This window comes from Caretta caretta, chromosome 11 (genome assembly GCF_965140235.1).
Source record: "Caretta caretta isolate rCarCar2 chromosome 11, rCarCar1.hap1, whole genome shotgun sequence".
NCBI classification, from domain to species: Eukaryota; Metazoa; Chordata; order Testudines; family Cheloniidae; genus Caretta; species Caretta caretta.
In genome coordinates, this window is record NC_134216.1 from 43,404,255 (window position 1) to 43,428,790 (window position 24,536).

Here is a 24,536-nt window from a genome sequence, read left to right on the forward strand (position 1 = left end):
GTGTATGGAGCGGTGTTGAGAACGGTGCAGGGAGTCAGAGTGGTGCCGCGAGTACGACTAGCGCCGCAGCTCAACTGACAGTACCGGTGGGTGAATAAGAGCCAGCTTGCCCCGGAATGGTGCCATACAAACAGGTGCCGGTGCCTTGGTCTGCTGAGGGGATGCCGACACTGTCATGGCAATCAGATCCCTTGCAGCCACAAAGATATCTGGAGTAGATGGCAACTGGACCTCAACCACGCTGAGAGTCGGGGAGTCCAGTCACACCGGACTCAACGGTTCCTTTCTCGATGCTGGAGTCAATGGTGCAGAAGCCGCCACTTGTGCCCTGGGTGCTTGGCTGTGGGACTCGGCTCTATAAACAGATCCAGGGAGGGTGGCACCTGCTGAGGTGGGCCAGCCTTTTCCGGTTTGTGGTGCCACTTCTGGCCAGGCGAGTGGGAGCGGTGCTGGACCGATGATGTCGGTTGCGGTGCCGGGGAACGTCAGTGCCGCGGGTCTCTATCAGAGTCCAACCGCAGTGCCATTCCTACCGCTGTTGCTGGGGCGCTGCGCACCAAAGCACTCGGTGCCAGGAGCTATGTTAAGCAAAAGTCCTGCTCCTTCTTAGTCTGGGGACGAAACCCCTTGCAGATCCTGCACTTGTCTGCTTGATGAGACTCCCGCAGACACTTCAGGCAAGAGTCATGGGGGTCATCCATTGGCATGGGCTTAGAGCAGGAACTGCAGGGCTTAAAGCCCGGAGCCTTGGGCATGAGCCTAAGCAAAAGATGGGAAGGAGGGAAAACCGCTTCCATCCCCACTAATACAAACAACTATACTATAACTATTAACAAACTGTGTAGGAAAAACGCTAGGGAGAGTGGAGAGCAGCAAAGCCAAGCTCCACAGTTCCAGTGACCGTCACGTAAGAAGGAACTGAGGGGGCGCTGGGTCAGCTGGGGTATATATCCAGCACCATGAAGGCGCCACTCCAGGGGGCTCCACAGCTGACTCACCGGGTGTTGCTAGAGAAAAATTCTCTCATGACCGTGCACATGGTGTGCACATACCTAATTGGAATCAATATGAGCTAGCACTCTAAGAAGAACAACCCATTGCCTATTCTCTAAAATTCTGAAGCAAGAGACTTTTGTAACACTTCTGCAGCAGTGATAGCATCCAGCCACCTGTAATTCTACACTCAAGGAATCCATCACTAGCAGCAGAATTTCAAGAATCCTGGCTTTTCATAATTCTGTTCACAAAGCCTCAGACACAAGAGAATTAAACCCTTTCTGAACTAGAAAAATCAGTATGTGATTAAATGATTTCAAATTCAAGAATTCTCTGAAAATCTGCGTTATCAAAAGTGAAACAAGTTTATTCAGTTCAGCCTAGCACTCCACAGAATGTCAATTCTGTATGACAAGAATGGAACAGCAGAATTAGAGTTCAGGGATATACATAAAAGCTGTGTGAACAAGTTACTGTATACAAAAACTTTTCTGCATTGTACCACGCTTTAGCCACTATTAACAACATTTCACTCTAAATAATAAAGGTCATCCCAAAAGTTTCAAGTTAGAGTCCAGGGATTCACATTTTACTCACTGAGAGTGAAGTGTGACACAGGAAGATATTTGAAAGTTTTCATCTAGTTACACACAAAGCAAAATAACTATTTTCAATGCAGAATGCCAGGTTTCAGTTTTATAGACCACACGTGACATCAGCATTGTGTCATATAGTCAACTCCACTGTGTTGCATTTAGATTGAATGAGGTTTGCCAGTCAACCAAAGTGCACATTTTGGGGAGCTGTATGAAGTCCCTTTATTAAGTAAATTTTAAATGTTCAGAAGAACCAACCACCTGTTAAATAAGGATTACTGGGTTAAATCAACTCTTCAACTCCCAGCTTTAAAGAGTCTCATGCCCAGACTTGCAAACTACAGAACCGTTACTAGTAGAAAAAGCATGAGAGGCAGTGCATGCATCACCTAGTCTGGAAACATTCTGTAACAGAGGAATAAGACAGACAGACCGACCGACTGACACTCTCTAATAATTTCTTTAGTTGTTCCTTCCATTGGCAGAAGTGATCTCAGAACCTCCATTTGCTCCTTTGCATTGGGCAAACTCATTGTTATTTTTATTATTCTTAGTACAATGCAGGATAGCTTAGGAGTTGACAAAAGCAACCGAAGGTCTTAAAGTGACTCAAGTTTTTGCCCTTTATATGAATTTTCTCTAAGACTAGGTTTCCTTCTCTACCTTAGCAGACCCAGTGAAATAATCTGACTTAAAAATGTGCACTAGTGAGATACGCACTTTCCAGTGTCTCAAATACCTGCCTGAGGGATATTTGTCTCACACGTATTCTGTGTGCGTAGCTTCTATACCATGAGGAAGGAAGGAATACATGCATTTTAGTTTTTCTTGAAGGAGAAAGCCTAACATTTACACAGCACTTGCATCCATATGCCCGTGACAGTTCTGCCAAAGAGGTAGATCAGCGCTCCTCAGCAAGTCAGACTGAACTGAGTAAAAGGGTCAACAACTTAGGACATTTTTACACTGAAAAAAAAATCATATTAGAAGTAACTGAATCCAAGAAAATATGATTAATCTCCTCAGTCCTCTGTGCCAGTGTCAGGAGATCTGAAGAAAAAAACACAAAAAAGACATGCGGGGGCAGAAATGCTTTTCTTCCAAAGAAAATAACTTATGGGTTTAAGAAATGGTGCCCTAGTGCTATTCCCTTACAGAGCTAGAGGATATTAAGCCTTACTGGTTAAGAGACAAGCCAATTCTTTGCCAACAAAGTTTGCTTTCAGATCCAGTTTCTTGAACAGTCATTCTGAGCAGTCATTCAAACGGAGCTAAATTTATTCCCCTATAGTAGATACTATGTCTCTGCTGCAAGTATCTCAAAAAACATATCTGACATTTGAACCAGTGTCTATTCTTCTGGAGCATCTGGTAGGTAGCCAAACAATGGGGTCAACACTTAGTCTTAAAGACATGCATGGTTGTCTGCTGAACTTCAGTCTACAATTCTGAAGCTCCCTTTTGAAGGGTAGGACTTTTTTACAGCTAAAATAGATGAGCCTGGAAAAATAAAAAGTATCAGATCATCTGCCACATTGGCCTATCGCCTGCCCCAACTGCCATTAAAAAAAAAACTTTGAACACCTTTTTGTTTCTAGTAGTCCCCTTGTGGAAGATGGTCTTCATAATCTCAAAACATGAGATACCCAAACAACAGTCAGATCAGCAGTTTAGGAACGGTCAGATGTGCAGTAATCCCCTCCTGCTTGATGTGCAGTGAGGACTGTCCTCACTATAACTTAGCATCTGCTTTTAGCACAGCTGTTTTCTGAGAGTGAGGAGGTCTTGAGACCATTTGTCAACCAGCTGCAGGAAAGGAAAGTGTATTTAAGCAAGCCTAGTTGCTGCTTCTACTACCTGTAGATTGCAGGTACTCTAGCTAAGCCAAAGCTTGAGAATTCAGCTGTTTTTGCCTATCGGTCCTCTGGTTCATAGGCCAAAATGAATCGAGTATTGGACAAAAGTTATCTGTTCCTTTAACAAAACGGGCTTAGTGGGATACAGTTCGAATGAAACACTGTATTATGAAAAAAAATTAAACTATTTTATGCTGTGGAAAAGAGCTCTCTATAATACTTAACTATATTCTAGCTTTCCTTATCCTAAAAGGTAAATCACTTCAGACAAAAAAAGCTTTAATTTCTTTTGCACTTCTGTTTTGAACTTGTAACTCGGAAAGCATGTCTTGCACTGTTCAGTCTTTTGATTGATCACTTTAACAACCTCAGAATTGTTGTATACAGTGGATTATTTTTTTCCAGTTGGATATTTTTGGAACCCTATACAAATATCACTGTCCTTGTTTTATTTTAATGTGCTAAACTATGTAGCTTTATCATTCGACTTATGTTTTCTTTTAATCAACTGTTGGCTTGGGTTTAGGTGGAATTAAATTAGGGAATCATACTGGAAAATGCCACTTACTGGTGGTAGTTTAAGGTTTGGAAAGTACTATGGGTTAAAGTGCAAGTTCAACACTATTATATCTTCTATGTCTGTCCATGCAATGTGGTTCTTGTATTCAAATTAACAATCTTAAGATAGGCTAGGGAACCTAGAGCCCATATGAAACTCCTTGACTTACTCTACCTTTCTGTATTATTTGTTGCAATATTTTCCAGCACTGCAATCACCTTTGATTGATGGGTCTTGGAAGTTAAAGTTTACATTGAGTTAATGGCATATCAAAACTTAACCTCCTTTCCGGGATCTTTCTTATAACAAGTTTCTAATGGAAAACTCATGTCCCTGTCAGACAGAAGCCATGGAACTAGAGCCAGAGCTTTATTGCGGCAGAAGTTTTACTCCAACTATCCTCAGAGAAAGAAGTTTCTGTCCCATTCTTGACAACTGCAAATGGAAAAAACTGACAAACAGAAGTTTAGGATGGCTTCTCAGTAGCTACTATGGCTTATCTGCTTTCTCTCATCCCTTAGTAAACTGACTCATTTTTATATCCCAATTTATAATCCTATCAACCCTTGGAACACTTGTAAAACTCATCAGAACCATACATGTTCCTTTCAGACACATTAGCACTACTACAAAGACTACTGCTTTCTTCTTCAGCCTTACACTATTTTTTCCTAAGGATTACATGGCTTTAAATCCTCAAGATACATTTTTGCATCCAAGGGGGTCAGAGACTTCTACATAAATCAATGTATTTTGCTTCCACTGTTTCTTCCAAGACATGATCTCCATGGGGAGAGATTAGCTATATCTGTTAAAATGACTATTTTGTTTTATTTAAAAACTCAAATTTAAAAGACTGTCCATTTGGGGCTATGGGTGCCTTCACTGTCAGCTAAAAGCACAATACAAAAGCCAATTACAAAAATAAAATCAAAATAGCAGAATTCTTCTACACACCAGTCACTAGTCAGCATATTACATATTATCTGCCAAACAAAAAGCCTACAATCACAGCTCGGTCTAAATGTCAATTCAGAGGAACTTTGTAGGATGCTTAGGTCAGATCTGAGTTACTTTAGAATTAAGCTGTGTACCACTGGGCTGGGGGGAGGAAGATGCTTTCCCAAAGGACTTCACAGAGAATGCCTTGCCAGAAGCCTGTTCTCTAAAGGTTCAAATTGAGTACCTACGCAGATCTCAAATTGTGGCAGTATGGCATAAAGAGACAGGAAGGTCCTTGGCCATTTAGGGCCTTGTAGGTCAAAACCAACACCATAAACTCTGCATGGAAGCCAATAGGCACCCAGTGCAGATTCTGGAGCACAGGTGTCACATGTGCGCCACGAGAGAACACACTTATGAAGCATGCTGATGTATCATGCATTAATTTCAGCTTCCAAACAAATGTTAAGTATGACCACCTTGAAGAGCATATTACAGTAGTAAAAAGTACAGGCGACAAAAATATGAAACAAGGACAAGGTCAGCATCAGAGAGAGGACTGCCATCTCCTGATCAAACAGAGAGGAAAAAAAGTCCTTATCACTGCCACTTGTTGATCATCCAAAAGCAGCTGGTAATCTAATCAGACCACCAAACTACAAACTTTGGTTACAAGTTTTGTAGATTCACACTCAGTCAGGGGTACTGCTAACTTCCGCCAGCTTGTCTGCTTCCTTACTGCAACTCACCATTCACTACCTGAGTCTTCTCAGGATTGAGTCTCAATCAGCTCACTCTCATTGCACCCAGACACTAGGAAAAACACTGAATCATACTCTCTGGATTGGTGAGATATAAAGTTGGCAAAAAGAAAAGGAGTAATTGTGGCACCTTAGAGACTAACTAATTTATTTAAGCATAAGCTTTCGTGAACTACAGCTCACTTCATCGGATGCATTCGGCTGTAGCTCACGAAAGCTTATGCTCAAATAAATTTGTTAGTCTCTAAGGTGCCACAAATACTCCTTTTCTTTTTGCGAATAAAGCCTAACACGGCTGCTACTCTGAAACCTGTCATATAAAGTTGGGTGTCACTAACTCTAGCAGCCCCATATATGCAATGAAGAGGGATTAGAAAGTAGATCCTTGTGGTATGCCATGACAGCCTTGGTGAGGGGGTGGGGGGGAGGGAGGGAAGAGCAAATCCAATACTATCCTCCATGGTCTATCAGGAACAAACAAAACAAACTAAGGCAATGAAGTGCAGCCCTGTCCATTCCCTTCAGAGATCCCGGGCATGTTCAACATCACCTCATGATTTAAGGTACCAAAAAGCTGATTGAGGCCTATCTTAAAATAAACACCTTATCTTTTTGCATCAGGTGGTTGTCAATACAATAAAGCATTCTGTGCCATACTCAGGTTGGAATCCCAGTTGCTCAAGGTCAAGTAAATCAGAAGCACAGATCTTCCAAGATTTGTCAAGATTTGCTGCCTTTCTACAGTTTTAATTGGATATAATGCTCTATTTTTGGTTATCAAATATTTTCAGCGTCAAGATTTGTCTTTTTCCAACAGGGACTAAATATGACGCACTCAACAGGAACATTTGGAGAGACAGACCAACAGCTGCTGATCCCAAACAACAGGACAAAGAGAAGCACTTTACTTTAAAGCACTCTGTGCTCTGTCTTCAAATGAAACCAGAGGAGCAAAATGGATAAAACTGTGCTTTGTAGCTTCTTAAAAATTCTGTTGGAGATTTAGTACTAAAATGACTCAGGTTTTAATCTACTATAGGAAAGGCAGCTACCATGGCTTCCCTAATGAATTTCTCAATTACTGAGATATATTGAGGCTGCCATTAGGAGCTCAATTCAAACATTTACTAAGCACTAGTCTTTTGATTTAGATGCAAGATAAGATGGTAGGCATGTGAGAGCAATTTGCTCAACTAGTTTTCCTTAGGCACATCTCTGCTGGCTAATCTCTATCGAGTTGAGATCTGCAGAAGCAATTTCATGGAGAAAAGAAGAGCAATCGCCTTAGTGTTTTAGTGTCAACAGGTACTTTAACCCCATCCCCCTATGTCTGTGACCACAAAAGAGTATGCAGCAGGCTAGTGAATACTTGGACACAAAACTGGAGGGAGTGCGGGGATTCAACCCAGTCATCTTTACTGAAGGTGGCTAGTCATTTTGTCCATGCGACTGTGGTTTTGCTATTTTGGTAATGGCATTAGCCTTACTCCAAGGCTATGGTTTAACAGGGTTACTGATCCAAATTATGTTTCTGAATGCTGTCAACATTTCGGTAGAAGTTATTTTCCTGTTGCCAACATCTGTTGTAATTATAATTAAACATACCCTTTTTTGCCAGTAGAGTACCGTCTTAATAGGTGATCTGCAAAAGCCTTGCTTACAGTTTATACCTCATTAAAAGGAAAGTTTAGTAGCTTAAGTTTACAGAGTCACATTAATTAAAGCCTTTAAAATCAGTATGGGTTAAAACTACCTGTAAGCAGAGTTTACGCTATGAATTAGATCTGACAAAAAATGGCTCATTGAAAATACTTTTTGACAGATTGAGAGAAAAGATTATTTTCATAAGACAGCTGCTCAAATGAAATGCTTTGAACCAAGTCATGGACAGTTTGTGCATAATGACAAAATTACAAATTAGCATCAACCTATAGTGCACCATCTAATATGGGTACAAAAAACATTTTCTTTTGGATAGTACAGTTAGAGAGTTAATATTTTGTTTTATACATCTATTGTAATAGATTAAAAGACAGCAGGTACAGTATTTATCTAGTATATTATATGGCTGAGATTTTCAGAAAATAAGGAAATTAGATACCCACATTCCAGTAATAATGGGTGTTGGGAACTTAACTCCCTTTTTCTGTAAACCCCAGCCTGTTTTAAAAATTTAGTCTGGTGCACATAGATTATACTTTCATGCTTTACTTATTGACAATTAATTTACTGACAATCTGGATTGCATGTTTTGTTTTAAAACACCTTAATCCTTTTCTAATTATATCAGTGACTTCCCTGCTTATCTGTATTCTGACTCTGCTACACAGAGAACTTTGGAAAATAAGAAATGGTTAATTCAAGGGAGGGATACTTTACAATTTTATCTGCAATAGCAGCAGGAAGATCTGGGTCTGTGTTCAATAAAGAACTCAACGGTTAACTAATATAACGCAAGATCACACTGGTAAAACCAAAATGATAGCCATCACGATTTTCATGATTAAAAATCAATTGAAAGATGATCTCATAGTTAATACAGTTCAACATAATATTGGGAATATAAATGTAACATACATGAGAAAATACAAAGAAAAAATACTTCTTTTTAGAGAAGCAGAATTACAAGGTATCTTTAAAAATGGTTTGCTTCGCCAGCAAGATTTTCCCTCTATGAAGGTTGAGTTCACAGATAAAAGAAACTACACCTTGGGCTGCTCTAATCTATGCGGGGGAAAGTTACCAATAGAGTCAGCCTCGAGAGCAAGTGAGGGCTGTATACAGCTACTTTGGAGTTCCTTCACTTAGCTGCACCCAGAGTTTATTGGGTGCAACTAAGGATTGAGCCTGAAACCTCTTGGCTAAGGAAATTAAAAGGTAGGAAGACTAATAAAGCCAATATGGCTCCAGCAGAAGCTCTTTAATGATATGAAAAATCAAAAAGGAATCCTACACAAAGTGGAGAGATGGACAAACTGCATGGGTTTCTTCCTCCTTGTTGTTAATATTAATTGTTAAGCATCTGGCCACAGTTAACCTTATTAGTGAATGCTGAAACAAAATAGGCATTAAACACCTCAGCCTTTTTGATATCATCCATTATTAGCTCTCCTTCCCTGTTAAGTAGAAAACCTACACTTTCCTTAGAGTATGTCTACACTGCAACGTAAGACCATGCTTGAGCCCGGGCCGAAGCCTAACCTGACCAATGTGAAAAGGTTAAAAAAATTGGGCTTGAGAAAAGACGACTGAAGGAAGTCCTAACAACAGTTTTCAAACAGAAGGGTTATTTTAAATAAGATGATCAATTGCTCTTTATGTTTACTTCTTGTCCTCCTTTCTGTGATGGGCTGAATCTGCAGTAAGGGAGATTTAAATGAGATGTTAGAAAACCCTTTTTAACTATAAGTGTAGTTAAGTTCTGGAAGAGGTTACTAAGGGAACATGGGAAATCCCCACCACTGTTAAGAACAAGTTGGTAAACACCTGTCAGGGATGGTGTAGGTTTTCTTGGTCCTGCCTCAACTCAAGGTTTCTTCCAGCCCTGCATTTTAAGTATGATTGACTAGAAACTGGAGAACACAACAAGGCCCTGAATAAGGGCTAAAGCAGCAAGAGGCACTCCCACATCAGATTTCAGAGTAACAGCCGTGTTAGTGTGTATTCGCAAAAAGAAAAGGAGTACTTGTGGCACCTTAGAGACTAACCAATTTATTTGAGCTCAAATAAATTGGTTAGTCTCTAAGGTGCCACAAGTACTCCTTTTCTTCTTCCCACATCAGAGCCACTGAGCAGTTCCTTCACTGACCAATCAGAAAGGAACTGTCTGCAATGTTCTGGATAAGGTTATGTCTATACTGCAAAGAAAAACTCAGTGCCAAATCTCAGAGCCCAGGTCAATTGGCTCAGGCTGTAGGATTAAAAATAGCAGGATAAACATTCCCACTCAGGCTAGAGCCCTGGCTCTGGAAGCCAGAGGGGGTGGTGGAGCCTGTGCCCCAGCTTGAGTGGGATGTCTACACCTCTATTTTTAGCCCTGTACCCCAATGCTGAGGAGCCCAAATCAACTGACCTGAACTCTGAGACTCCGTGCTTCTGGTTTTTCTTTGGGTGTAGACATACCCCTGAGGTACTTGAAGTTGGAGCATATTCAGCAAGTTAGAGCTCTCAAGCCAGCCTGCAGGTGCCTCACCAGATCAAGTTTCTCAAGACCTAGAGGCAGTTTCCCACATGACTCATGCTGAGGCAGGAGACATCAGTAATGAGAATTCTGTACAAGTGATATTTTTAGAGAACTCACAGCACTATTAGCAAGTAATTAGACACTAATTGTGTGTGTTTTTAACCAGTTTAAGCCATTAAAGGTCTTAATACACCACTACAAAAACCCCCAATTTATTAATCTGTCCTCTGTGCAATGGCAAAGATGATCACCCTGCCTCTTCATGCCACATACAAAGTGAAAGACAATGGCACTCTGTCCCCAACATGAAAAGATTACAACAGGAAGGGAGTTTTATTTGTTAAACTACTAGAACTATTTCCTGTAGTCAGCTGCCTTTTAAACCTCTTCAGCTAAGCACATAGTGACATGAACTGCTCCATACTCCCTAGCCCCACATGCTTTAGATCTTGTCTGGTTTGAACGGAACCGTAGAGAAATCCATACCTCTTTAGTAAATAATCAAAAGTTAAGTCTAACTGAAGATTCTTTGGTTTTAATTACAACTCTTTTCTAAACTCTCCTGAAAACATTGCATCTTCTTCTTGGCTGAACTCTAGACACCTACTGTATTTGCAGACTATAAAACCTCTCAAAAGGAACTTTGTTAAATTAAAATTGACAATTTGTCTTTGAACTCTTGATTTTAAGCAAGGCAGTTTTACTAGATTTTCCTGCCCTGGGGAAAATAGCAAAACTAACTTAAGGAACAAAGGCAGGAATTTCAACCCACCTCAACCAAATGACCTGCTGAAAAAACAGTGAAATTTAACCACTTAGGGGCAGATTATCTTGTTAATTATGCACATAATATACAGTTTAGATTTGATATTTGTTTATCAATAATAAAAAAGCCAAGGATTTCATTAAGCAGTATTTTCAAACCTTGCCAGACATGAGTAAAGTAAGACTGAATTTTAAGGGGTTGTATGGCTAAAAACCCTTCAGCAATGCAGATGAAGAGTAAATCAAAAACACTAAGGAACAAACAATGCAAAATACACACACTACAGGAGAACAAAAAAGTTAGAATGCTTTAAAACTGCTGCACTTTAAGGAAAAAAGACAGAACCAAGAAGAGCAGTGACAAAAGGATTTCAATGAACATGAATAATGGCAACCTTCACAGGATTAGTACACACCTTCCTTTGGTGGATTCTCTTGTAGTTTTACCCCTCCAGAATGCAAAGGTCCAACCGTAGTCTGCAATTCTGTTGGCTGCCTCTTTTCACAACTGAAGTCTGGGAGTCGTGGAGCTTGTGGTCTAGTTTTTCTTGCAGGATTCAGGAAAAAGCAGTACGCACACCTAAATGCTGCACAGAAGATTACAAAAGTATACACAATAATAATCTCACTTTCAGCTCTGCTGCTGCTACTTGTGAACATTTCAGGTAAACATTACTAGGGGTGTCACAAACATCAACAAAACATGATTGTCTATGGAAGAAAAGTATTCTTAAAGATTTATAAGACCAGTTTCTTGGGGGTTTTTTTGGTTTGGCTGGGGGTTTTTTGTGTGTGTTTTCTTTTTAAATAAATACTCCAGTATGGATATCCATTCCCTTTAAATTATTCTGTAAAATATTATTATTCAGTCATTTCCTTCACTGAGGGCTACACCTTGATGTGGTGGGAAGGCTTGAAAGTTCTCATGACCTGGAGAGCTTTGCCAGCAGGAGTTTAACTTCTGGTAGAACCACTCCAGCCAGCCAGGTCAAAGACTAGGTACCAGACAATAAGCAGTCCATTGCTGGGGTAGACAAGACTCCTAGCCCCAGTAGGCAGCTCGTTTAGGAGAAGACATACTCTGTATTAAAACTGGAGCTAGCCAGTCATGGCCCACAGACTTAGGCGGAGCGGCCACTTTCTTCTTCAGTCTGCAGCGACGTTTGGCTGTGGGTGACTGGCTAGCTCCAGTTTTAATACAGAGTATGTCACTTTGACCATCAATGGGATCTGCATATGATTGTCTCAATTGTTTCTCTTGCACCTTGCAAAGTGCTGCATCTTTGTTTGGCAGATCACCCGTTACAACCTTCTGCACCAGTAGATAAAATGGCCAAAAAGGATGAGAGAATTACGACCAACTTGCTACCACTTTGAAAAATTATTTGTGTAGCTCATCCATCAGACTCAATGGGAGACTCCATTATTACTTGAAAAATAATCTGCTCTCGTAGTATTTAGTAAGGAAAGCCACGTTTGTGTTGGAAAAATATTATATGCTGTCCAATAATTTAAAATACACTTTTACAGAAGACCAAACAAGTCTCTTTCTTGCACATTTGGACTGTTTGTTGCTCAGACGGATACACAGAATACATGCCGTCAGATCAGTGAGAAATGAAATATATTGCCGATTGTGCTGTATATTTTCTCCCAAACAGAGAGACAGACCCCCATGCGCAATGGAAAGAGAAGAGAGATGCCTGAAACTATTTCTTACACATTAGACTTACTGTAGTTTTATTTTGCCTCTTTTGTACTTCTGTGTTCAAAAAAGAACTGGGTCTGTCTTAAGTTATTGTCAGCCATAAATTGACATATAACCTCCAGGGCTTGTTCCTACTCCTGTTTTGATGCCTCCTTGAGATCTTCTTGCCAAAACAAGATTTTCTATAAGTTCTGGTAAAGCGGAGAACTTTAACGTCAGATAGTTTTTAGCTATAAAACCCTTTTGAGGGCTATTCATAGCCCACAGTGATTCTCAAGGATGTTTTGGAAGAGGCTTATTTCTCCTGAATAGTTTTACACACACAATATACTCGGCCTGAAGGTTGTAATAAAGTACTTTTTTAAAACTTAAAATGTATCCTTAGCTACTGAATAGTAAATTACCATAAGTGGCATTTCTTAGCTTGTACTAAGTACTTAACTAGAATCTAAATGTTACAGTACTGTAACAGTCTCTCAAGAAGTACAATACTTATTTTTTAAAAGAACAGACTATGTAAGTTAGTTCTTACCAATGTATTCAAACTCCTCCTTCAGAGCCATACCATTATGAGAAAAACACTGTTGACATATAAGGGCATACCTTAAAAAAAAAAAAGAGTAAAAATACAGGTGTTAAGTTGAAGCTAAGTATTCAGACAATGGAACTGCTGTAGAGTATTAAAGCTGAGCAACTTTCAATATAGTTAAAATGTTAACAACAAGTAATGCCCAATCCATTTATGAAGAATGTACTGGTTAGCAGGGTCTCTTCATTTACACATCAGCAAAAGACAAATTTTGAATCATAATCTTAAGAATTAAACCAAGATGGTTAGGTCTTAACCTATCACATAGCTGCAATTTAAGTGTCTGTTTCATACTAGACTCAATAGAAGCCACATCAAAAATACTGGTAATTCAACTTTTATGAGGAAATACAATGATCTGATTAATAGTTCCTCTAACAGAGTTAGAAGGCCAGCTCAAGTGGGTTTGGGACAATTCAGCAGGCAATTAGTTATAAGCAATTAAAATGACGATACATGTGAAAAGAAATTAAGAGTCTCGGATGTTTTTAGGTGATGGTTTAATTCATTCTCCCACTCAAGCTTCAATAAGGCTTTTCTTTTTCATTAGTGCACTATCATTTTAAAACTGCTCCTGCTAGGGTTTACGCTTCTGAGAGTGGGGTAAAAGAGAGTTCAGGCAAGGCTTTAGAGAGCCAGTTCATTAGGAAAACTGTATATGAAGCCACCAACAAACATAAGCAGCAGAATTCTAGAACATCTAATCCTGCACAAACAAAAACCAGACTTTCAACTCATTGTGTATGTGCTGTTACTTACTATCATTAGCAAAATTTTACCTGTTCTGCGGACCATCACCAACTAAGTATTCAACAACTCTATCCAAAGCTCCCCTTTCTCGAGGAAGAATAGGTCTTGCTAAAGGAGGGCCTGGTGGATGGAGACCTAACAAATGAAGTAAGCATAATGAATTGACTTTTAACAACAAAGTCGTACTACATAATGTACTAGTTCTACTGTACATGCTAATACCGTGTATTAATATGTGCAGTAATTTTAAACTGTCACATTTGTGAAATCCACTAGGGAAGTTGTACCACTTTAGATAGTTGGACTGCAGCTAGTTTTCTTTTCTCCAACATGTTATTCTTAAAATTCAATTGCTCTTGCTGTTTAAATCTTTCAGTTTTATCAGTTACTAAATGTGAAATCAAAGTTATGATTTCTAAACCACTTATTTAAAAATACTGGTAAGTAAGCTATTGTTGTTCAAAAGTCAAATCTTTGAGGAAAAGGATTATAAAAAAAGCAAAAATCCACCCTTGTAAACTGAAAAACATTTGAAGGAATGTGTATGAACACACAGCATGTCCAATTCTCATTTATCTTAAGGCCCTTTAACACCATGTTGTCAGTGTAAAGAGATGCTTACAGTAGGTGTAAATATCAGAGCACGCACTGGTGCTTGTGTATTTGCTGGAATAAGGGATCTCACTTCAAAATACTTTTGCTCTCATTGCCTATGTTAGCCAGACTAGGCAGAAACTAGGGGCAGAAATTCACCTGCTCCTCAAATGTAGATTACCAAAAAGCCAAAAGGTTAGACAAAGTCAGTCTAGACAGCCCAAAATTAGAATCTTAAAAATATAATCTTGCGTATCAGCATCTTAATACCAACAATGGACAACAATCTCTCCTAGTACCAAAATGGCATTACTTAAAATAGGTACTGCAGAGAACAAATGAGAAATCCAAGATTGAACACAAAAATGCTGTTATAAGCAAAGAAATTAAACAAAGCTAAAGAGTGATCTCGTTCTGCAGTACAGTAGTTCGGGAAGGCTATTGGTGCATTCTTCCCTGTCAATTTAAAGGATCAAACAGAAAAAAATTAAAGTAAATTTACGATCCCAAACTATTTTAGAGGGCAAGCCTTAACTTTTTGGATTGCCATGAGTACTACTGAAAATTTAAGACAGGTTTCAGAGTGGTAGCCATGTTAGTCTGTATCAGCAAAAACAATGAGGAGTCCTTGTGGCACCTTAGAGGTTAACAAATTTATCTGGGCATAAGCTTTCATGGGCTAGAACCCACTTCATCAGATGCATGGAGTGGAAAATACAGGAGTAGGTATAAATACGTGAAAAGACTGGAGTTGCCTTACCAAGTGTGAGGTCAGTCCAACGAGACAATTCAATTAACAGTAGGATACCAAGGGAGGAAAAATAACTTTTGTAGTGGTAATGAGAGTGGCCCATTTCAGACAGTTGACAAGAAGATGTGAGTAACAGTAGGAGGAAATTAGTATGGGGGAAATTAGGTTTAGGTTTTGTAATGACCCAACCACTCCCAGTCTTTATTCAGGCTTAATGTGATGGTGTCCAGTTTGCAAATTAATTCCAGTTCTGCAGTTTCACGTTGGAGTCTGTTTCTGAAGTTTTTTTGTTGAAGAATTCCTACTTTTAGGTCTGTTATTGAGTGACCAGGGAGACTGAAGTGTTCTCCTACTGGTTTTTGAATGTTATAATTACTGATGTCAGATTTGTGTTCATTTATTCTTTTGCGCAAAAGAATAAATGGACACAAATAGAACATTAGGAATTATAACATTCAAAAACCAGTAGGAGAACACTTCAGTCTCCCTGGTCACGCAATAACAGACCTAGAAAGCTTATGCCCAAATAAATTTGTCAGTCTGTAAGGTGCCACAAGGACTCCTCATTGTTTTTGGAAATTTATGAACACCTGTGGTAGAAAACCTGTCAACTGTTGCTTCAATGAGGTTTCATCTCTAATAGAGATGCCATATTATGGATCATCTCCCTCCTATTTGAAATCATGAAATCTCCCTTTTGGAAACTATAGCAGTTGACGCAACATGAAAAAAATAGCTATGAGAAAGAATTTACGTACTTTTAGTCAATTTTCATGTGTGTTTTGTCCTCTCAAATGAATTAATCTCACAATCAGATTTTGCTTCTTTTTGTCTCTCCTCACATATAGAAGTAAGACCACGCAACTCTCCACAGACCAGAGTTTGGGAACAGTGGGTCTGCTGTACAAGATATAGGCAACCTTAAAAACCTGCAAATTTTATTTCCTGTAGCTTTAACTCTTCTCTTCCTTACTCCTGAAGTTGTCAGCCACATTATGGAAAGATTCTTGTCAAATTAATTTTTAAAATCTAAAGTAGTCTCAATTATACAAAACCAGTCAAGTGTTAACAATTATTATTCCATTTCCCCAAACTCTCACATTAGCGGTCAAGAGTCAAAAATTGGCCAAGAGCTTAATGAATAATAATACAGATACCCTGTGATACACTGATAACAAATACTGGACAGATTTTACTATGGTCAATGCCAGCTGCCTCCTCTCCCATTACTGGATGCCTACATAAATACATTGAGTAGCATTCCATATTTTAAAGGGAAATTTGCCTCAAACCCAAAATAGTTCTATGTCCTGAAATTTGCAATTCTCTAATCTTCAGAAATAAATCTTACATTGCCATATCATTTTTCTAGTGTCCCATAAGTGAGTTTGAAAGTTTGTCCAGACTTTATACTGAAAATTTTTTTGTTCCAAATTTTAAGCCATTCATCAGTCAGCAAAACCCAAACTGCTTTTGAAAATAGGGTAACAATGCAGGTGGTAAGGATGAATACCTTTGGCTCAGACTTCATCCACATTTAATAAATTGTTTCAATTCAGATTTGTTAAACATAAAAGTTAATAGATTAAAGCTACAATCCAAACGCTGATTCGTGAATAACCAATTTTAAGGTAAACAATGTTAACAAACATTAATTACAATGTACTGTTGCAGTACTATTCAATGTCAAGGCCCTAACATTTGACATCCCTCAAAATGCAACACAGGAAAATTTCTGACGATTTTTTTTGGTAATGATTCACAAACAAAACTGTACTTTGAATGAAAAAGGCCTTTGAAAACCTATGTTTAAGATAATAAAGAATGCTGACAGAAAAGGTTTTTTGTGTTTTCCATAACTCCCCATTCCTGCAATAGATTAAGGGGTAGAAGAGTGACATACATGTACTGAAATATAGAATGAAGAATTGCAAAATGGTAAAATTAAGAGCTTTGTTAGCTCTATTTTAATAATTTGTAATTCTGGATACCGAATGGGTTTAGATGAGGCAACACTTAGGCCAAGGGCTTGCCTGGCATAAGTGTGGTTTTGCCAATCCCTCTTTGATATAAATTGCTGTTTTGTTTAAAATGATATTATTGCTAGCAAGATACATAACGTGTCACGTTGCAAGATGTAAAGAAGATACACAAACATGTAATGATAAATATAAAATCCCAGGTTTCTGGGAAAGCTAGGAACAGGGTGACATAGAATGACATGACCCCAAAACTGCAAAACCAGCAGGAAAAATTAGGTAAGTTTGGTAACTGAAGTTTGCACGTGCATATTGTATGGGTTACACACACGCACAAATGAAGGGGATGATGTGGTAAAAGCCTACTGGATAAAATTAAGTAATCTAGAAATGTGTAAAAGACTCAAGTGAACAAAGCCCAAATTACAGAGACTGCACCAGAAGCTGTAGGAATAGGACTGAAGGACTAGACCAAGAGATCAGAGAAGGCGATGATCATCATGGAAGGTGGAAGAACTTTCCAGTGCTCCAGAAGGCAGTAATTTGGGCCCATTTACCTATTCTATCTTGTCTGTTATTGGCATAAGCATATGTTCAGACATTATAAATTACAATACTTCTGTCTGAAGTTGTATAAATAAAGGCAAAAATTGATTAAGCCTAAATTGGGTGGACTTGTGACTCAGTTTCCCACTTTGACATCGAACAATGGCATCCCTGGGTGGGCATGAGTCCATGATGTCTTGCTCCTTGTGGTCACTTCCAGCTCTTCAGGATTATGAAGGCTCCAGATACTAGGATACAGATACAAGCCTAAGGCTTGGAAGGCTATAGAGAACAGTGCCCTGGCCTCCAGCCATGGTGTTGTCCAACACCCAGACAAGAAAGTAAGTTCTCAATCATAATGGAGGAGTATGTTAATATAATTTGCCACAGAGAGGGATTTGAAAGAAAAGTCTTAGCCAAGGAAGAACCTTGGGATATAGCTGAAAAGACTTAACAGTAAAGTTGAGAATAAGAAGAACTATCAAAATTCCCATGAAAAGGGACTGTATATGGAAGTAGTATATTTAATGATCTTGTGTCTGAGGAACAAGTTAAAGAACGCTGCAACTAGTTACAAGTACAGAATAGAGAGGTTGTGGCCAATGACCAAATGACAACCACAGTATTTGCTCTTGGTAAAAATCAGTCAGTGAGAAACTAAGCACAACACAGATTGTTGTACAGTTACGGAAAGACGGAACACACAGTAATATGTCCAAGAATATAAAGTACAATCAAACTATAGAGAATTTAAGGAAACGTAAGGATATTGGTACTAGTGAGGACTTGTCCCATCTGTACCTTTGGGAAGAAGATAATGGTTATTCTGATTTGTATTCCCCCTCAAACTATAAACCTTTTTGCTAAAATGCTGGCCACTAGTAACACAGAAGATTATAGACCTCTATAATTGTTAAAAATTAAGTCATGGAAGGACAAATTCAGTGGGGGATGCCACTCACCACAAGGATCCATGAAAATATGTTTGTTAAGTTTGTTTGTTTGTACTAGAAACAGAAAAAGGTTGGGAGGGGGCTCTGGGCTAGGCCTGGGGCAGGGGCTGGGGTACAGGAGGGGATATAGGGTGCTCACTCTGGGAGGGGGGGTCAGGGCTAGGGCTTTGGGTGCAGGACGAGGTTCAGAGTGCAGAAGGGGGTATGGGGTGCTGGCACCGGGAGTGGGCTCATGGCTGGGGGTTCAGACGCAGGAGGGAATTTCAGGTGTGGCTCTGGGAGGGGCCTCAGGATGGGGCTTGGGATGCAGGAGGGGCTTCAGGGTGCAGGAGGGGGTATAGGGTGCTGGCTCAGGGAGGGGGCTGGGGTGCGGCCTCCCCCTGGGCAAAACTTACCTCCGGTGACTCCCAGTCGGCAGCGGGTGCAGTGAGGCTACGGCAGGCTCCCTGCCTACCCCAGCCACACACCACTCCCGGAAGTGGCCAAAGTGCACTGCCCCTCTCTGCAAGCCCCGGCCCCCACAACTCTCCCGGCTAATGGGAACTGCGGGGGCAGTGCTTGCAGGCAGGACCAGCGCACGGAGGGAGACCCCTGCCCCTGGGGCCGCACTGGCTGCTTCTGGGAGTGGCATGGGACTGGGGTAGGTAGGAAGTCTGCCTTAGCGGCAGCCACACTACACTGCCAGAGATCACGATCAACTGGGAGATCCTTTAGGATCGACTAGTTGATCACGATCGACCAATTAGTGACCACTGTTCTAGACTAATACATAGCCTTACTTCAAGAGGCAGCTTTGCATATACACACACAGACTAATGTATTATCATAATACATATATCTCATGCAATGTATTGTATTTTCCTAATAAAACAAGTTTTTTTTTGTATATTTTGAATATAAAGTAGGTTGAAAATCAGAAAAAAACTGAATACTTTTTGTAAAACCCGGGAATTTTTCAGTAAAAATTTGTTTAAACTGAAAACGAAGGGGCTTATGTTTTTTTATATGTAATTTTTTGTTTTATATATTGTAGGCACCTATATTTTGAAGCACTCAAACCAAATACAAACTGAGTTTATATATTTGTGGCATAACTTGCCAACTGAGGAGCATCAAAAATCCACATTCATCAGTTAAAAATGTTTAAAGGGAAAGCATAATATTGTTAGTATTTTGCAAAATGGTTCTTGGAATATTTTCTAAAATGCTTGTTAAACTGTATTAAAACAAAACTGCAGTTTTTAGGAACTGGCTTCTCTTGGGAGTTTATATTTGAATATATAGAAATAGTTGCTCCTTCATATAGTTTGCTTTAAAAATGTAGTAGTTGGGAATGGAACCCACAAGTGACTGAAGCAGTCACTAAATTGAAACCGGTATTAAGCTCAGTTCCAGTGTTGGTTCAGCCTGACTATTCACAACCTTTTGTGTTGGAATTAGCTGCTACAGAAATAGCACTAGGAGTCGTCTTGGGTCAACATAGAAATTCAAAACTCAGACCAACTACTTACATATTGAGATACTAACTCCTGTAGAACAGAAATATACCTGGTATGAAAGACATATGTTAGCTACATTTGGGCTGATAAGCATTTTGCTTATATTGTGGGACCATCATCTTTAATTATCAATACACACCGCAGTACAATTCTTGTTATTTGCCCAAGCACTAATGGAAACCCCAAAGAGGGCTAATCAGTTAGTCACAATAATGAGGAAGCTGAACATCACACTATAACTATACGTAATGTGAAATGCAATGGGTGCATATATATATTAATAGATGTTTCACAAGCTTTAAAAGATATCCGCATAGGGAAAATGCATAGCCTCATTACCAACAAGTATCTGCTGGACTGGTATAGGAGTGAAACAACTAGTCACAGAGGTTAATATCCTCAGTAATCTAGCTGTGGTAACAATGTCATCTCTTAATTATAATTACTATACAAAAGGCTATTTTTTTTTTAAAAAGTCTGTCCGCCCCACTTTCACTACCAATAAAGTAAGCATCCTCAAAGACTCCAATTTTAAGGAACATGTACCATGTCCAGCCATATACCTCACATACTGGAAGACACTCACATGAATGGTGGCAAGCACCTTTTCTGGACTGCTGCACAGAAGTGCAAGCCAAATGGATCTGCTGATGTAATGCCCTAGGGGCCATGCAACCAATCTGTGGTATAGATCATAATAATGAAACAGAAACCCAAGAAAGAAATCATTTTTCAACTGCTAGTACAGCTGAGTACCTAGAATAGACATAAAAAGTGTGAAATAAAGACTACTGTGTGGTTATACAACAGTAAAAATACAATCATGGAGGGAAAGTGTGCCCATTCAATCAGCTCAATTGGTGTTTTATTCTTAAAATTCAAAACTATAATTGAATCAAAATTATACCTATACTCAAATTTGTTGAGCCAGTAGTAGTAAGAGTCAACTAAGCTTAATTGCAAAGGCTTTGCAATTACTTCCTAACTTTAAAATACCTCTTGTAAAATTAAATTTTCACTTAAAAGTCTTTATTAAAATAATATACAAACCATTGAATTCACATGCAAGAACAATTAAATACAATATATAATTAGATAGAGTAAGTGTTACACTCAGTTTCTGGGATCAAATTAATATAATTGGGGAACATCCAGATATGGCATTTAATTTTAAGATAGATTATGGATACCAGTGTTGATAATTGTAGTAATGCTTATAATGTGTTGTAAGATAAAGTGGATTTGTGGCTCAGTTTCCCACTTTAAGCTCCAACAAAAATCAGTTAATCTGATGAAAGCTATGAAAATGAATAGTTATGCTTTCTACCATCTCCAGTTGGCTTGAAGACCCCATCCTACCCTTCTGGATGATGACCAGTTATACTGCCTTTATCACCTCCTCGCTAGACTACTGCAATGCAATATACTTAGACAAGAAGCCATCAACGCTTAGGAAGCTCAGAGTATAGAATGTTGAAGCATGTCACCTAAGCAGCATGGGTTACGATAAGCACATCAAACCTGCTCTCTGCTTTGACACTGGTTTCCCCACAGACTATCCAATCAAATTCAAGGTCTTGATCCTGATCTTCCAAGTTGCTTAATAGCCTAGACCCAAGATATTGAAGAGTGCCTAAAGCACCAGAAGGAAGTGCACTCTCAACAACTCTGCTCCTCAGGCGCAACAGAACTTACTACCTTTAGTATTACTGCTTTAAGAGTAAAGCTCGCCTGTGCAGGAGATAAAGCCTTCTTTGGTGGACAGTCCCAGACCGCGGAATAAACTCCCACAGGAACTAGCTACCACCACAAACCTGAGCATCTACCACTTTAAGTGAAATGTACCTTTGCCTTCCCTAACAAAACAAAGCAACAAGTATTAATTAATAAATGTATAATACTAAACTGTAAAAGATTTCCCCCCGGGGGGAGAAGGTGAGACAAAAAAAGTTAACCACACATGACAGATATTCATCAGATGGAGAGTTTTTTGCAGTAGTGCATTGAGCAGATACTACAGTCATGAGGGGCTGTATAAGAACCTAAAACAGAACACAATATATGGAAAAATCATGTTAATTACATGCTGTGTGAAGACAGACAAGAACCATAATTATACACAGTAAGGAGGGCAACCAAGGAAAGACAGTTACCTTTTTTTCTTTTTTGTAACTGGTGTTCTTTGAGATACATTGCTCATGTCATAAGAATGTTCTTATGAACATAAGAATGTCCATTCCATTGTAGGTGTGTGTGCTCGCCACATGCACCGGTGCTGGAAGTTTTCCCCTCAGTGGTATCCATAGGGGACCAGCTCTGGTCCCCTCTGGAGTGGTGCGTGGATGCTGCGGTATAAGGGGTATTGCTGGTTCCCCCCACCGTCAGTTCCTTCTTGCTGGAAACTCCAACAGTGGGGAAGGAGGACGGGTCATGGAATGGATATGCGAAACATCCCGAAGAATACCAGTTACGGAAAAGGTAACTGGGTTTTCTTCTTCGAGTGCTTGCTCCTATCCATTCCATTGTAGGTGACTCCAAAGCAGTACCACTGGAGGCGGTTCATGGGCGTGTAGGAGTTCATGGGCGTGTCGATTGCAACACAGCTCTGCCAAATCCAGTGTCATCTCTGGCCTACTGAGGGATGGCGTAATGTGTCATAAACGTGCACGCTGAAAACCATGTGGCGGCTCTGCAGCTGTCCTGGATGAGGACGTGCACTAGGAAGGCCGCTGAGGATGCTTGAGCTCCGGTCAAGTGGGCCTTCAATACAGGTAGCAGTTCAGCTTGTGCTAACTCATAACAGAACCGGATACAAGAGGTGATCCAGTTCTAGATCCTCTGCGAGGACACTGGAAGGCCTTTCATCTGGTCTGCTGTTGCAATGAAGAGTTGGGTCGACCTGGGGAAGGGCTTGGTGTGCTCCAGGTAGAACACGAGGGCATGCCAGACATCCACGATATGCAGCCACCTCTCTTCTATGGTGGAGTGTGGCTTTAGACAGAGAACTGGGAGAAAGATCCTGGTTGACATGAAAGTGGAACATCACCTTAAGCAGAGATGCGGGATGGGATCACAGCTGGACCTTGTCCTTGCAGAAAACCATGTAAGGAGGTCAGGAATTAAGGGCTTTAATTTCAGATACTCACCTCGCCGAGGTAATGGCTACAAAGAAGGCAACCTTCCATGACAGGTGTGAAATGGAACAAGAGGCCAGGGGCTCAAAGGGAGGTCCTGTGAGCCTCGAGAGGACAAGGTTGAGGTCCCACTGTGGAACCGGATCCCAAACCAGTGGGAGGAGTCACTCTGGGCCTTTTTGGAACCAGATGGACATGTCCTGGAAGAACACAGATTTTCCCTGGACCTGCTGGTGGAAGGCCAATATGGCTGCCAACTGCACCCTGATAGAGGAAAGAGCAGGGGCTTGAGGCTTAAGGTACAGCATGTAACCCAGGATAGACTGCAAAGACCTTGTTGGTGAGATGCCATGCAGAAGAATTGCTTCTACTTTGCTAGGTAAGTCGCTCTGGTGGCAGGCTTTCTGCTTTCCAAGAGGACTTGCTGTACCTGGCTGGAGCAGGCCCTCTCCTGCGGGTTCAGCAATGCAGCAACCAAGCCGTGAGGTGAAGGGAGTGAAGGTTCAGGTGCAGGAGCTGCCCATGGTCTTGTGAGAGGAGGTCTGGGTGGCTGAACAGTGGCCATGGAGGAGCCAGTGCCAGATCCATGAGCGTGCCGAACCAGCGCTGGCGAGGCCACGCTGGAGAGATCATGACCACCCGTGTTTTGTCTGTTTTGACTTTTGCTAGGACCCTGCTGATGAGCGGAATCAGTGGGAATGAGTACATCAGATCTCCCTCCCACGACAGAAGAACGGCATCGGAGAGGGAGTCCCTGCCTAGGCCCTGGAAGGAGCCGTACTGTTGGCACTTCCTGTTCTGTCTGGTGATGAACAGGTCCACTCAGGAAGTTCCCCACCATTTGAAGAGCAGTTGAACGATCTCTGGATGCAGGGACCACTCGTGGGCAGAGAAGAACCACCAGCTGCGGTGATCCGCCGGCATACTCCGGCTGCTGGGGAGGTGCGACGCCTCAAGGTGGATGTTGTGCTGGATACACAAATCCCACAATCCGAGTGCTTCCTGGCAGAGAGCCAACTATCAGGCTCCCCCTCACCTGTTGATGTAGATCGAGGCTGTGTTGTCTGTGAGTATCCACACCGCTCAACCAGAAAAATGTGGCAGGAAGACTTCGCAGGCTAGGCAGACTGCTCTGAGTTCCCTGATGTTTATGTGCAATGTCAGCTCCTCCGGGAACCACATCCCTTGAGTTCTCAACATGCTGAGATGCGCTCCCCAGCCAAGGTCAGAGGCATCTAATATCAGAGATACCAAGTGTCAAGGACTCTCCAACGGGACTCCTTCCAGGACCACCCGGGGGTCATTCCACTACTGCAGGGAGGCAAGTATCTTCGGTGGGATCATAACAGCCTTGTCCAGATGGTCTCTGGATGGG

General features: G+C 40.6%; 1 protein-coding gene across 3 annotated transcripts in view; it reads right to left on the minus strand.

Annotated features, from left to right (window-relative positions):
- The window catches only part of LNPK (lunapark, ER junction formation factor), an 86,779-nt gene that overhangs the window by 10,427 nt on the left and 51,816 nt on the right, over nucleotides 1-24,536 (minus strand). For all 3 annotated transcript variants that reach the window (XM_048869257.2, XM_048869258.2, XM_048869256.2), the window contains 3 exons: nucleotides 13,735-13,840; nucleotides 12,899-12,969; nucleotides 11,075-11,245 (listed from right to left, as the gene is read on the minus strand). In XM_048869257.2, the coding sequence (XP_048725214.1) occupies nucleotides 11,075-11,245; nucleotides 12,899-12,969; nucleotides 13,735-13,840 (348 nt within the window). The remainder of the gene's footprint in view (nucleotides 1-11,074; nucleotides 11,246-12,898; nucleotides 12,970-13,734; nucleotides 13,841-24,536) is intronic.